The sequence below is a fragment of the Tubulanus polymorphus genome, chromosome 8 (genome assembly GCF_964204645.1).
Source record: "Tubulanus polymorphus chromosome 8, tnTubPoly1.2, whole genome shotgun sequence".
NCBI classification, from domain to species: domain Eukaryota; kingdom Metazoa; phylum Nemertea; class Palaeonemertea; order Tubulaniformes; family Tubulanidae; genus Tubulanus; species Tubulanus polymorphus.
Window position 1 is genome coordinate 11,159,520 of NC_134032.1, and position 14,287 is coordinate 11,173,806.

General features: G+C 41.5%; 1 protein-coding gene across 1 annotated transcript in view; it reads right to left on the reverse strand.

Annotated features, from left to right (window-relative positions):
- Nucleotides 1-14,287, reverse strand: part of LOC141910236 (E3 ubiquitin-protein ligase UBR5-like) — a 30,641-nt gene that overhangs the window by 16,102 nt on the left and 252 nt on the right. Inside the window, exons 2-21 of the mRNA XM_074800954.1 lie at nt 12,978-13,104; nt 12,311-12,384; nt 11,806-11,919; nt 11,067-11,343; nt 10,447-10,506; nt 10,193-10,289; nt 9,411-9,554; nt 8,669-8,904; nt 8,110-8,232; nt 7,459-7,727; nt 6,574-6,995; nt 6,132-6,256; nt 5,238-5,475; nt 4,960-5,114; nt 4,479-4,643; nt 3,532-3,763; nt 2,888-3,002; nt 2,190-2,365; nt 1,403-1,631; nt 467-829 (exon numbers count right to left, since the gene is read on the reverse strand). Of these exons, the coding sequence (XP_074657055.1) occupies nt 467-829; nt 1,403-1,631; nt 2,190-2,365; nt 2,888-3,002; nt 3,532-3,763; nt 4,479-4,643; nt 4,960-5,114; nt 5,238-5,475; nt 6,132-6,256; nt 6,574-6,995; nt 7,459-7,727; nt 8,110-8,232; nt 8,669-8,904; nt 9,411-9,554; nt 10,193-10,289; nt 10,447-10,506; nt 11,067-11,343; nt 11,806-11,919; nt 12,311-12,384; nt 12,978-13,104 (3,741 nt within the window). The remainder of the gene's footprint in view (nt 1-466; nt 830-1,402; nt 1,632-2,189; nt 2,366-2,887; nt 3,003-3,531; nt 3,764-4,478; nt 4,644-4,959; nt 5,115-5,237; nt 5,476-6,131; nt 6,257-6,573; nt 6,996-7,458; nt 7,728-8,109; nt 8,233-8,668; nt 8,905-9,410; nt 9,555-10,192; nt 10,290-10,446; nt 10,507-11,066; nt 11,344-11,805; nt 11,920-12,310; nt 12,385-12,977; nt 13,105-14,287) is intronic.

Sequence of the window (14,287 nt, forward strand, 5' to 3'; positions counted from 1 at the left end):
CCTAGTTTTTAGAAGTACTCGTCTTTTGGGCTACTAAAATGTACTAGGCTTTGTCATTTTGTTTCTGATCCTTAGTTGGAACATATTAAAACCAGTGTTCGGGACCTTAAGCCTAAACCAAACGTATTTACTGCCGGCTACGAATATATTCGTACTTCTGGTTCTGTCACCGGTGCCGGCTACGAATATAGGCCTATTCGTAGCTGATTCTTCCTATTCACTGTTTGATATTTGCACTTTGGCACGCAGGAATGACAAAGCTCCTGATTGGCAGGCAATGTCGACAAACTCTGCTTCATTCTCAATGCTCATTGGTCAATTTCGAGCAAAAGCCAACTATGTAACAGCTCCAGCATCAACCTACTGCATTATCAAGCTGGCAGCAAACAGTTTAAGGGATAAATTTGAACGGTTGTAGGCTGAATCTAGTAGCTGAACTTAACATATTTCAATCGACGTTACTTACTTGCAGTCGTGACCTTTATGGCAGACGTACGCGCATTCCGTACAGCAGCAGAGCGAGCCAAGCAAACCGCAGGTGCGACATTCGAATATATCCTGATTAATGTGCTCGGCGCCGGTCCACGTGAAGCTGCACGTGTCATTGCAGCAAATCAGGTGCAGCGGAGAATCATTCAACGTCGAACCCGACGGATACAACATCGCCATCAGACGGTCTTTATCGCTCGCGGTGGCGGCGGCAGGCGGTTTATCGCTTCCAACGGCTGACGTCGTTACGAGTTTACACGCGGTGTCCATGATGTGCAACGCAGCCGGGTATGCGCGACTACTCACGGCTAACATGAACGGCGTCAAGCCCTCCGCATTTCTGAAAGATCGCATAGAAATATCGGTGAAATTTTCGGCGGTTAATTTTGCGGTGATTGAAATCTTCGAGATATTTCTGCTAAAACAACGAAGAAAACTAACGCACCTAAGCATCTGGGCCCGGTTTTATGGACTGGTTTTAACTCTGACCCGGGGGCTAACTCGATTGAAAATGAATTGAGTTAGCCCAGGGTTAAAGTTAATACCAGTCTTTTAAACCAGTAAACACCCGGTAAACACACACCCCTTTACCCTCCAAAATCAAGGTACTGATTCAGAGAAAAATCCCTCAGTAATGCTTTTAATTCCTGTTCAAATTTATAATTCATCAACAGCAATCAAGGGGGTAAGACCCTGAGTAACACCTTCCACATTTATGTTCAAATTTATCATAAAACAAGTCGGTAAGATCCTCAGTAATACACAGCAAGGGAATAACACCTACGGAAACACCTTTCACATTTTCATTCAAAGTCTGTAATCATAGGGAGGCAAAGAACCTCAGTAACACCTTCCACAGTTCTGCTGAGAAATCAATCGGTAATCAAAGGGGGTAAGACTATCGGTGACTTACCTTTCAGTGAGTAACGTAAATAGTTTCGTTTGTAGAATCGTTGAATCGCACATCGTTTTGAGAATTTGCACGGCGTTGCTGCGACGTTCTTTGTCTTCCAGTAAGACCGGCGCGAGGCTACCGTCGCCGCAGCTGTTCGCGTTGTTCATCGCGGGCGATGCCGTCGACGACGAACTCGCCGCCGCTGCTCCGAGATTCGGAGGAAAAGTCGGAGAACTCGACGAATTTTCTGAAAATCGATAACGCGAATATTGGAACCGATTCAAAACTCCGGTTATCGGTCAATTCAAACTCTCAGCTATATTTGAAGAGCTCTTAACCCTTTCAGTGCGACGTATAAATCTGCGAGATTTAGCTGATACGCTGCACCGCGGTGTATCAACACTATCATCAACGTAGTTATAATTTCTATTGAAAGATGGCAGCACCTGTCACACATTGTAAAATAATCGTAACTAACGACCGCCACTCCAACGGTACACCAGTTACACAATGCACAGGGGTGGAATTTTTGAAGATTTTCAAATTAGCTCCAGGGGCCAGTTGCATAGTCATGGCTTAGATTTAGAACTGGTCTAAGACCAACTTAGTTCTATACTCAATCTAACAACTTAAGACCAGTCTTAAGATTTAACACCACTTTTGGACTCAAGTCACGACTGTGCAACAGGGCCCTGCATTTCAGGGCAAAAACTGGTCAGCACTGAAAGGGTTTTAAACCGATTGTACAGAGCCTAAATGTCTTGGAAGTAAAAGTAAGTTTGTTAAGTTCCATCGATTACGGTACCTGATCTGAGATTATTAGTCGTTGAATCGATGTTGTTTGAATCGGGAGGCCACGTGAACGTCGGAATCGCGATTCCCGGTTCCTCTCTGTCAGCGCTTGATCGCGATTCGTCGTTCAAATTGTTCATGACGCGAGCGGCGCTGGTCGCCCGGCGCATCATCTCTCTTAGACTGACGCTGTAAAAATAACAGAAGCAGACGTGTCAGCTTTTTGTAAGCAGACAGAAATAGATCTATTACTAGGAGCAGACAAGACTAGACGGAAGATTTAAATCTAACAATACGGACCGAGTTACACAGTTGTGAGTTAGAGTTAACTCTAGAGTTAAAGTCAAATCTTAACTCACAACTGGACCCAGAAGTTTTTCATTTTCAATAATTTTTAGGATAGGATCACATCTCATTTTCAAGATTTAAATCTAAAAGTCAAAATTTAACTATTACATTTTCGTTAACTTATAGAGTCAAATCATATCTGTGTTCCTTACTGCTTAGTCCTATTTTTTATCTTTTTTTGGAATTTCTACCTTGAACCGTTGAAGGGCATATCGGAGAGTGAAGTTACTATAACAGGGTGGCCACTTTTATTTGACACACTTTTTCCATGACTTTTTTAAAGAAGAGAAATATACCTTTCCCCCCCCCCGACTTCCAGGTAAGACGCACCACCGCGTACAACATATATATGCATATACTTACTTTCTGCCGCTTGCGCGATCGGTGGAATCTCTCGCGTTGATCGAAGACAGCGCGTCGATCGCGTTCGTTACCGATAAACCTTCCATCGACGAGCTGTAGCTACCCTCGCGATTCTCTGCAAATACGACAATTTTAATCCGATTTATTCTCATTGATCCAAAAAAGCTTTTCGGAACAATTTCCGACTTATAATAGTTAAGTTTGCAATGTCGTATATGTTGAAAACATGAAATGATCGAAACTTCAAAACTCCTACGCGGAACTCGACCCTGGACTAATTATAAATTTCCAAGCAGATTTATACCATCCGCATAACTATGAGTCGCATGGGTTACATGAAACGTGTTAACGCTTAAAAGCGGTTAAGTTTGGAATTAGAAAGTGAAAATTTCAAGTCGAGATGATACAAAATATCTCTGTAAGTTGAAAACAAGAGAAATCCTATGATCATTCAACCAAAGATGTAAAATTTTCGAGTCAAAGAGCATTTATCATGACCAGTACCAGGTATGCCCGATGATGGCTAACAGTCTTTAGCCGAAACATTGCTCAAATATATGAACCTTTACTGAAGAACTTTACATTTTGTGGCCGAATTATCGTGGGATCTCGTATCAAAGAATTACGTTTCCATATCAACGTACCGGCTTCGTTCTCTTTATTAGAAGTCGGTGTACACATCGTCACGCACGTGTGGATGATGTTGCGGTTACCGTCGCAGCGTTCTCTGATGATATCGCCGACGGCGACATCGCGTTTCGCGGCGTCAGTTTCCGACTCGATTTTACCGAGTAACGATTTCACCTGGTCGACGTCGCAGCGCAGGATGTGCGGTATTAAACCTTGTTTGTCCAATACCAAAGCGATTATTGCGACCTATGAAAAACCGAGAGGAACAATGAGATCTTTCCAAGCAGCTGTTTAAGAGGAAATGGGGATTTATGAAGACAGTGTTCTTTTCTGGAAGAAATTACGATGGCAAAAGGGTTCTATGGAGGCAGCTCCTTTTTCAGGAAAGGTCTATAGAGGCAATGTGATGTTATAGGGGGATTAACAGAGAGAGTGTTCTTTTCTGGAAGAAGTTATGATGGGAAAGAGGTTCTACTATGGAGACAGCTTCTTTTTCCACGAAAGGTCTTTAGAGGCAATGTGATGTTATAGAGGGATTTATGGAGGTAACCATCTCCTCAAAGGTTTCTAGATGTTGAAAAGAGGCATTGTATTTTCATAGGGGGATTTATGGAGGCCGTGTTCTTCTCTGGACGGCTCTTTAGGTTACGATCATAGAGGCAGCGTTCTTTCAGGAATAGTCTACAGAGGCTATACGATACCGACCAGACTACCTGATATATCTTATTGTAGTAGTTCTCACTAAAAGTTATTCTGATTTTGAGAGCATTTCGATATTTTTTAGGGTAGTTGAGCCCTTAAGAACAGAAGAAACTACATTCTCTCAAATAGCAGCTACAGTCAGGTGTGTGTGATATAAGGGGGATTCACGGCCATCTTTTCGATCAGTTGATTATTGATGATGTCATAAGGGGACTTATGGCAGCAGACGTCTCTGTTTCAAGGATCGAAATGCACGTACCTTGTTTTTGGAACACGAAGTGACGTTGATTAAGGAATGAATGCCGATGTTCAAACATCTCGCCGGCAGCAGATCCAACCATCTCGGGTCGTGGATGCCTTCCATACAGTTCTTACCGAGAGGATAAACGGCGCCGTTGCCATCGCACAGAATCAACGGATATTGCTATAAACAGGAAGACAGTTGAGTTAAAATTGGAAGATTTACATGTAACGGTCAGCAGTTGTTTCTATGGATGGGTCTGCAGCATCTGGTAGATGGATTTTGAATAAAGGCAGGGTTCAGAGTAGAAAGGCTGAGACACTTCTAAGCACTATTTCATGTTTCCACATGTTTCCAAGACTTTTCCCTGATTTTTAGCTTTCTTTTTACAAAATTCCCTGACTTTGAAAAAGAAAATTCCCCAGACTTTTCCCTGATTTCCAGGTAAGTGGCTGACGAATAGGGGACTGTGTTACGTCGACACGGATTATGTACTGACCTCTCCGGCGTTGTGCAACGCAATCTTTTTCTCGTCGGTTCCGATGAACGCGTGGTAACTCGTCGGGAACGTCGATTCCTGTTCGATTTTACTCTGACTCAAGTTGTAAACGATGTAGCGCAGTTTCTGACTTTGTTTGACGATCGCGTGAATGGCTACGAAAACAATAAATCATCAAGTTTCACTGAATAAATTCGAAGAATCCAAAAAAGTTTCGATGACATCAGAATTTTGAGGGCGATCATCACCAATTTCGAATTCGTACTCATTACACTGACCTATATTATCGACGGCTATTGTTACGATCTGGCTGCTGTTGTCCGTGACGCTGATTTTCTTCGGAGTTCGCTGGAAACAATCGGGTACTTTCGGCGCGTTCGTGCCCTTGACGATTTGCAGGTCGTCCTTACGCAGCAGGCGGCATTCTTGCAGAAGCGCGGAGACGTCCTCGCGCGACGGTTGGTTCGCCAGTTCGCCTTCTTTGCAGAAACGCACGGCCGCGTAGGCTCCGTCGACCTGACGGGGAAGAAAAATATCAATTCCGAACTGCATCCAATTCTGTAGTGGTTCAAAACGCTGGACCCTGTTCCGCCGAAGTCTGACTTTTTATGGAGTTAAATTCAATTCATTTTCAATATTCTCAAAAAAGCATCGAGTATTAAACAGAGGACTTTGAAAATGGATCACGAAAATCAGCGACTCAAAACTGGGTCCACAGTTTTTTTATTGATAATGAGAAATTAGATTCAAAGTGAAGTCTTTCTGGACCCAGTTCCACAGTTGTGAGTTATAGAGTTAACTTTGAGTTTAAGTTAGTTCATTTTCAATGAGTTATCTCAGAGTGCAATCTTAACTCAGGGCCCAGTTTCACGAAAAGGATTAAGGCCTTAATCGATTTAAGATAAACTGAATCAATGAAGAAATTAAATCGATTTTAGAGTTAAACCTTTTTGTGAAACTGGGCCCAGAGCTGTAGAACTGGACCCTGATCTATGGACATTATTCACAGACGTCACACGTATTGTTCACAACTGTTATTTAATTGTCATTTTGTGCATCAATTGTAAGCCATGGAAGACAGGCTAGTGCTTGATGGACTTTATGACATGCAGTGACGACGTCACATAAATAAGGCATGTTGAGGTTTTCTTTTTGGTCGCGGTCATACGTACTTTGAGAACTTTCCCGACCGGCATCGTTTTAATGTCCTCGATGAAGACGACATCTTTTAAAGTCCATTCTTCCTCGTCTCGTTTTTCGATGATCTCTTTCACCGGCGTGACCACTTTCTTACGCTCTACAAAAACAAAAACAATAGGCAACCATCAGATTTCGAATTCAGATTTTATTGACAACCATCAATACGGGTGGCCGCTTTTATTTTGACTCGCTTTTTCCATGACTATTCCCTGATATGTACATTGTTTACCCTCACTTGCTCCGCCAAGATTAAGAATCAAATCAATTAACTCAGTCAAATACATAAAATATAGACTGTAACTGTTTGATTTAACGCGCCATTTACCATAGAAGCATTTTCTATTTAGAAGACAATTTAAAGGAATGAAGGAGTTGTAAGGACCCTTTAGATGATGTATGAAGAGAAGTACTTACTCAGAGATCCGGGGCTGATTAGAGTCGGACCGCTCTGATCCGAACACGTCGACGACGCCGGCGACGGCGGGGGAGGCATATCCGGTTTACTCTCGCACGACGACTTCTCCGCTTTCAGCTCGCGTTTCGGCAGCAGCAGCGGCGGAGGCGGCGCGTCGTCCCAGTCTCGATCCAAACGGATTTTAAATCGACACGTATCGGTCAGCGACCACGCCGATTCCAACAATTGACCGACCTTCGGCACGCCGTCGACCGTTGTGAACGCCAGCGCCCCCGTGTGGTACATCGGGCTACTGCGTAAGCAGACGGTCATACCGCTCGCGATCTCCTGGACGCCGCCGGAATTGCCGCCTTTGGATTTTTTCGCGCGGCTGCGAGCTTTTTCGATGATACGCTTGCGCTGTCCGAACGGCATGACACCCCTGGAAAAAATAAACCAAGGTCACAAGATCTGCTCTAAACCTAGTTTAACTCGACTCAGTTCGTCAGAAAACAAGAATCAAGGATCAGAAAATTTGTTAGGAAATCAGACAATGATTTTTTTTGGAAGCGTCTGCATCTCTCTCATATCCCAATTACTGTAGACTCCTCCTAAATCAGAACTGTTTATCTCGGTAAATGATTAATTCAGAGGTTTTGTAAGCAAATTTAATTTTAAGGCTACCTAAACTCGGTTCCTAATTTGGTAACCACCCAATTGGGTACAAATAAATTACAACTGTACCAATATAGGCAAAGTTTACTGTACAACTACAAACTAGACAAACATTTCTAATAATTGTCTATTTGTCGAAATGAGTTTCAAGCACCTCTAAATGCATTTTCTGCTTGGAAATAGTTTTAAAGAATCGAGGAATTGTGGTAAACTTGTTAGTTAATACATACCACCAGTAGAGGGCGCCACTCTCGAGACGGGCGCACGTGTAAAGCGAACACGTGTGCAGCGATTTGATCGCGTCGCACTGGAACTCGGGGAAACTCTGCGCCGCGTGTTCTAACTTGGCGGCGACCGTCGTCAGACTCTCGTCCATCCAGGTGGCGACTTTACCAGATGCGGTGAACACAGACGCTCGTACGTTGCACGCGCTGATGCCGAGGATCGTTTCGTTCGTCAGCCCCAGCGTCGCGGTCTTCGGGTGGAAAATAGCTCCGCTCTGAAACGCAACAGAATCGTTAGAATCTCCACGAAGGTATTCGTTCATCGTTATTAAAAACTGACTTAAGACTGGGGGACGAAAAAGTTTATCTAAAATTTTTTGTTTGAGGTTATGAAATTGATACCATGTTTCTCATTTCTGCTAGACTTAAAAGTTCACCTGGCCAGCTGCAATACCACATACATAACTTTTTTTAAAATCACGACCAAGCTAATAATAACAGACCCGGCAGCTATAGAAATGAAATATAACAAATTTCATTGCAGACGAAATGAACTGACCGATTAGGAGAAAACAAGGTATCATCATATCTTTTTAGCATAAAAGAGCTATTTTCGTATTTTTTGGGTCAGACAGATTACGATCAAGCATTACGAACCTCGGGCGAAGAGTACGGTTCACTATCCGACCACTTCCACTGATGTAGGTGTCCCGTAGTGCTGATTGCGACTAATTCAGAATGTAAAGATACCATATGCGTAAACCGCAAATTACTGTTCTCCTAAAAAGACATCAAAAAATCAATCAATTATCATCAACTCCAAATGTACTTAAATAATGAATTTTGGGGTAAATATTTGAGAAAACTTAATTTCACCAACACCCGGACCGAGTCGTGAATTAAGTTTGACCCTTGATTCAAAGTACATGTACATGTAATCTAAAATGACCTAATCCGACTGCAGAGAGTTTTAAAGATTTTCAATTCAGTAAGTTGAAGTAAAATCAACTGAAGCTAGTGAAGTAAATGAAAATGAACTTGATTTAATTTTAACCGTTGAGTTTAATCGTAAACAAACCAGTTTTGATTCAAGAGCCAACTGATTTTGACTAAAGAGTTAATGTAAATGCGAATTGATTGTAACTGCTGTAACTCGGTTCTCTGGACCCGATCAAACTTGTTTCATAGAAAACGATGATGTGAACTCGTAACGTACCTTGTCCGGGGGCCACATTTGAAGCTCTTCGCCGAAATTGATTGGATTCTGCGCCGGCCCCGTTCCCGCTTTTTTCGTCAGATCGGCCGAGAACGACGAATCGGACGTCGTGCGGTCACGATCGATTCCTCGCAGATTCGCGATCGCCTCGTCGCGTAACGCATTCTCCAGCCAGCGTCGCTCGCGCAGACGGAACACCTCGCGATCGCGGCTGTCCGTATCGCGATCGCCGGCGGCTGTAAACGAAAACATTCCATAAAGTTCGTTATCAAATGTGTAGTAAGACATTTAGGAATACAGATTCAAATTAGAACAAAATTTTTTTGGAGATCATTCCCATTTTCCACACCTTTTCTATAGCCATAGAGAAAAAAAAACAACAAATATCCATAACTTTTGACAAGTAAAACTTTGCATTGAATCGCGAAAGAGTAAAATATAAGTCGCACTATTACGGAATCGAAAGTTTTTAAATGTCATAACGTTAGAATTTAGTAAGAATCCAAATTTTCGGTTTTCAACTTTCCATAACTATCCTTTCCAAAACGCGCACGAACCCCGATTTGATTAATTCAACACAAATAAATCAACAAAACTTTAAGCATTGCCCAGTTGCAAAGCTTTCTATCAAGTTTAAGTTAAAATTAGTTGTTGTGTACAAAATGCTTTGAATCCAGTCCATTTCAGAAGCGTCATTCTGTCGAAGAATAATTTGGCAAAAAAATTTTTTTTTGAAAATTACCTGAACCTCTCGATCGTCCGGCGGACCGACCTCGCAACGACGAATATCCGAACATATCCTCGCTGAATATTCCCGAATCCGAGTCGATTATAACGCTCGGGTGATCGGACTGAATTCCTGCATCCAACAACGATATCAAATCATCTACAAATAAACAAATCACGAATCAACTATTGCACCAAATATGAACTGATTTTACTAATTTCGACTATCAACAAAAGCGAAGGCCATAGACCTAGTCCCACAGGTATGCGGGTTGAATTTAATTCAGGACACAAATGCACAATTTTATGGGGGATTAGTTTGAGAGGTGCAGTGGCCGAGTGGTTTAAGCCGCCTGTCACTGGTCTCGTCAATCCAGGGTTTATGGGTTCAAACCCTGGTGGCGACACGAGTTTCTTGGTCGAAGGTTCTTCTCAGGGCTCTCCCCCGTTGGGAAAAAGAAACATCGAACCTGCTTATAATGCCCTGCGTGGCGCTTAGCGGGTTGAGGGTGTTTAAAAAAAAATTGGAGTTTATTTTGACTCTGAATCCAGTTCACAGTTCCTAAGTTGTATGATTTTAATTTGACATCGAGCCCAGTTCTCAAGTTGTATGGATCCAATTAGACTCTTGGTCCAGTTCCAGAGTTGTGAGGGTTTAATTGGACTTCTCATTTCTTAGTCGAGTCGAACATTGGATGGAAAATTCAAACAAATAGGCACACCGAACAAGATTAAAGGGGACTAGACGAGTCATCTCTTCTGCTATTCGGATATTTTGACTCGCGCACATACACATACCTCCTCCCATGTAAGAGTCCTGACTATCCTCTCCGTCATCTTCACCTTCATCATCACGACTCAATAAATTATTCACTGCTAAATTGACGTCCAAATTCTACAAAAGATAGAACATGCACAAAATATTTTTATTCATAAAATTGAACCAAGTCTTTGAAATGGATTTCTATAAATTATCGTCTATTTTTCCACAAAAAAAAAATGATAATAGGCCTATAGAATTTCGTATTGTGGGTTATAAATATTTTTCTTACCGTGCGTTGAAGTTCTCTGACGATTAAACTCCGCGACTTCCCCTGCAAAACCATTTGACACTGGAACAGAAACAAAACGGGTTGTTAACACGAATACAGATACAGAAACTAATTTAGTAGCAGGAATTCAGGGCATTTCTGGACCCGGTTCTAAAGTTTTTAGCATAGAATTGATTCTAGCCTTAAACAATAAGAAATTCACACAATTCAATGCTAAACACCAAGACAGAATCATTCCTGGATATAAGGAGTTTCTTTAGGACAAAATTTCATCAACGTTCGAGGAAGTGCCCGCACCATTTTAATATCCCAGTTACAGTAGACACCTCTAAAGTCAGTACCGTTTATCTCAGTAACCCATTATTTCAGAGGTTTTGTAAGCAAATTTTTATCCTATACCCTACCAAAACTTGAGTTTCTAATTTGTTAACTGCCTAATAGGGCAACATAGAAATCCTGGTTCCAACTGTAGTCTGACATTTTTCCCAAATTGAAGGGGTTCCAAGCAACTTTAAAAGCATTTTCAGTTTAGAAGGAATTTTTAAGGAATGGAGTTGTAGGGAACCTGCAAGAACTGTATGCTAAATTGAGGAACAGTTAGGGGCGGGTACAAAACTCACTTGATTGACAAGCTCCTCGGGTACAGCGGACGCGTGAATCAAAGGTCGCGACCCGACGATCACTCCTGATCCGCGACCCCGACCTACGGCTCGCACGACGCGACCTTGAGGTCGTCTGATCGGACGACTAGCCGTCGAGGTGGTGGTCGTCGTGGCGCCCGACGTCGTCGAGCCGGGTGTGGAGCTCGTGCTGCGAGCCGTCGTGCTGTTGGCCGGCGTGCTGGTCGCGACGGTCGTCGTCGACGATGACGTACTGTTGCCCCATCTGGAAAACAAACTGCATACGATCACATAAAGTGCCGAAATTCCGGGCTAACATTTTCACAGTTAACACAACGCTCACTGCTAGGCCGATAACACGGTGCTGCCCCCTAGTAGTAACTACGAGTTACCTCATAGTTGGAAGTGAATCAAGAGAAATTTTAGGGTTTAAAATGTTGTTACAATTCAATCGTTTTTCAGTGTAGAAGAGACGCGCAGTAGCAGTGTGCCTGTTATTCAACATACTGGGATTGAGATTTTTAAAAATATTTTCGAATCATCTCCAGCACCGAATATGGATTGAAGAATAATTAATGGAGATCTTGTGCGATTAGGCTACGTAGTGACGACATCAGGCTAATCGTAGTAGATATCTGGAAATATCGAGAGGGTTGCGAGTGGTGCATATGAAGTAGGAGAGGGAGTGGCAGAAGGGGGGCGCCGGGAGTCGAGGGATGCGAAGCAGATATGAAATTACCCAAGCGCCTGTACAGCGATGGCTCCGTGCGAGTCCGGCACCAGAATCAACGGCCCTTCGATGTCGCGAGTACGATCACGTAACGTCGTTTTAGGTTTCTTCACTTCCGGAGCCCTAAAAAAAAAAACGCAAACAAAATACTGAAAACAATGGACAAAATAAAACGAGATCAGACAAATGAACTCTGGAATTTTCAAATTTTTTCCATACAAAGCACTCAGGATTTTCAATGTCATTTTTGAACACGATTTTTTTGAACAGACTTTTCATGTCATTTTTTTCACAGATTATTCTGAGGTACAATAACCAAAGCGGTTACCGTGACTACAATCTGGGTGCGGATTAAAATTACGATTTCTTAAACCGTTAGATTCTGAGTCCTATATGTTCAATGGCATCAAAAGGAGAAAACATTTTGACGGACGCTTCTCATGCATTTTTCGCAGATTCTTTACGAGTTTTCACTGGGAGCAAATGAGCACAGTTTTCGGGAAACATTACTTACGTTTTCGGTTCCGTTTTATTGAGATCCAGTTTATCATTTTGAACGTTGTACGAAACCCGACAAATTCTTCCATCCTTAAAAAGCGAAAGTAAAGTCTATTCAGTGAAAAGCTACAGTGCACACGAATATTTGGTCCAAAAGTGATTTGAAATCTGATGACTGGTCTTAAAGTTGTTAGATCGGCTATACAACTAAGATGGTTTTAAAACTAAGTCATGACATGGAACTGGCCGGTTGCATAGTCATAGCTTACATTTAAGACCAGTCTAAGACCAACTTAGTTCCGTAGCCAATCTAACAAATTATGACCAGTCACGACTGTGCAACTATTCCAAATGGCCGGTTTAATTTACCCCGGTTTAAACATGCAGCATTAGGGATAGCTATGATACCAGTCTATAATACTGGATCCGGACAAAAGAAGGACAAATAAGGACTTGGAAGGACCACTGGAAACCCTGGAAAGGGCCTCAGCCTGACAATCATATGATGATTCCCAAGGTCATGATGATTGTCATGTATAATGTATATATAACTAGTAATGAATTTATAACTAGTAATGAATTCATATTTTTACTTCGAAATCATCAAATCAAAAACTTTCAAAATCACAGTAAATTAAATGAAATGAGAATAAATTAAATGAAATGAGAATAAGATAGCCTACCTCTAGTAATAAAGCGATACTGTTCGGACCGACAGCTATTTGAGTCACCGGTAATCGTTTTAAAGCGTTGAACACGGCCGGTTGTAAATAGCCGTGTTTCGAGATCTTCTCCGAAACTTCTTTTAGTCTGAAAATATTTTCCAGAATTAGGGTTTACGCGGAATTTTCACAGGCCTACCACGAAACCCGATATAATCCGTATCAAAAAGATACATCAATACCGCGTCAGGCTTGGATAGTGTATGGAGAATCCAACAATGATAACGTAATGTTAAGCGCTGATTAAGCCGGGTTAGCTCCGAGAAAGGCATCATAGTCGATAAAAATAAGACCGATAGCCTTCAAAAGATCATCATCCATTGTAATATGATTTAGTCCAAAAATGTTGACTTAAGGCGCTAGAAAAAAAATGATACCTTGCTTCTCATTTCTGCTAAGCTTTAAAAGTTGACCTGGCCATCTGTCTGTACATGGTGCATTACTTTTCCAAAATTATGATCACGCTTACAATAACAACAGAACCGGCAGCCATAAAAATGATCTGACTACATATTCCATCAGTTCACAAAGTGACCCGGCTGATTAGGGGAAACCACGTACAATGAACAACGTATCATTTTATTTCGTTTTTATTGCGAAATTCTCTTTTAATCAAAATTCCGCCGAAGCACATATAAGTGTCTTGGTCGGGTCATCCTTATTACCGAGATGATGTATTTTACCGAGATGAACCGAGATCAACCGAGATGAAATGAAATATAACATATCTATTTATTCCTTATCGATTTTAACAATTGAAATCATATTATATCAGTAATAAATGCCTGCTGGATATTTTACATATTTTGTCGGATATTTTTGTAGAAAAATAACTTAACTTTACCGAGATGAGATCGTCAATCAATCAAATTCAATGAAATTTCATTGCTAACGAGTTTACATATTTGAAGTCAAAATTCTTTTTAATAAAAAAAATATGTGAAATATGACTCAAGAAGGTATTTGTTACTGATATAACATGATTAAGTGTTAAAATCGATAAGGAATAAATAAATATGCTATATTTCATTTCATCTCGGTTCATCTCGGTAAAATACGTCATCTCGGTAATAAGGATGACCCCGTTTTTATTGCGAAATTCTCTTTTAATCAAAATACCGCCGAAGCACGTATAAGTGTCTTGGTGATATATAATACTGGATAATTGTTGGTTGACACTCTTACTTCTATAGATTCTACCAAATGAAATAGTTATAGTTTAGTAAGTTAAAATGAGGGGAATCCCGAAATAAGTTCCGTGGTCCATCGAT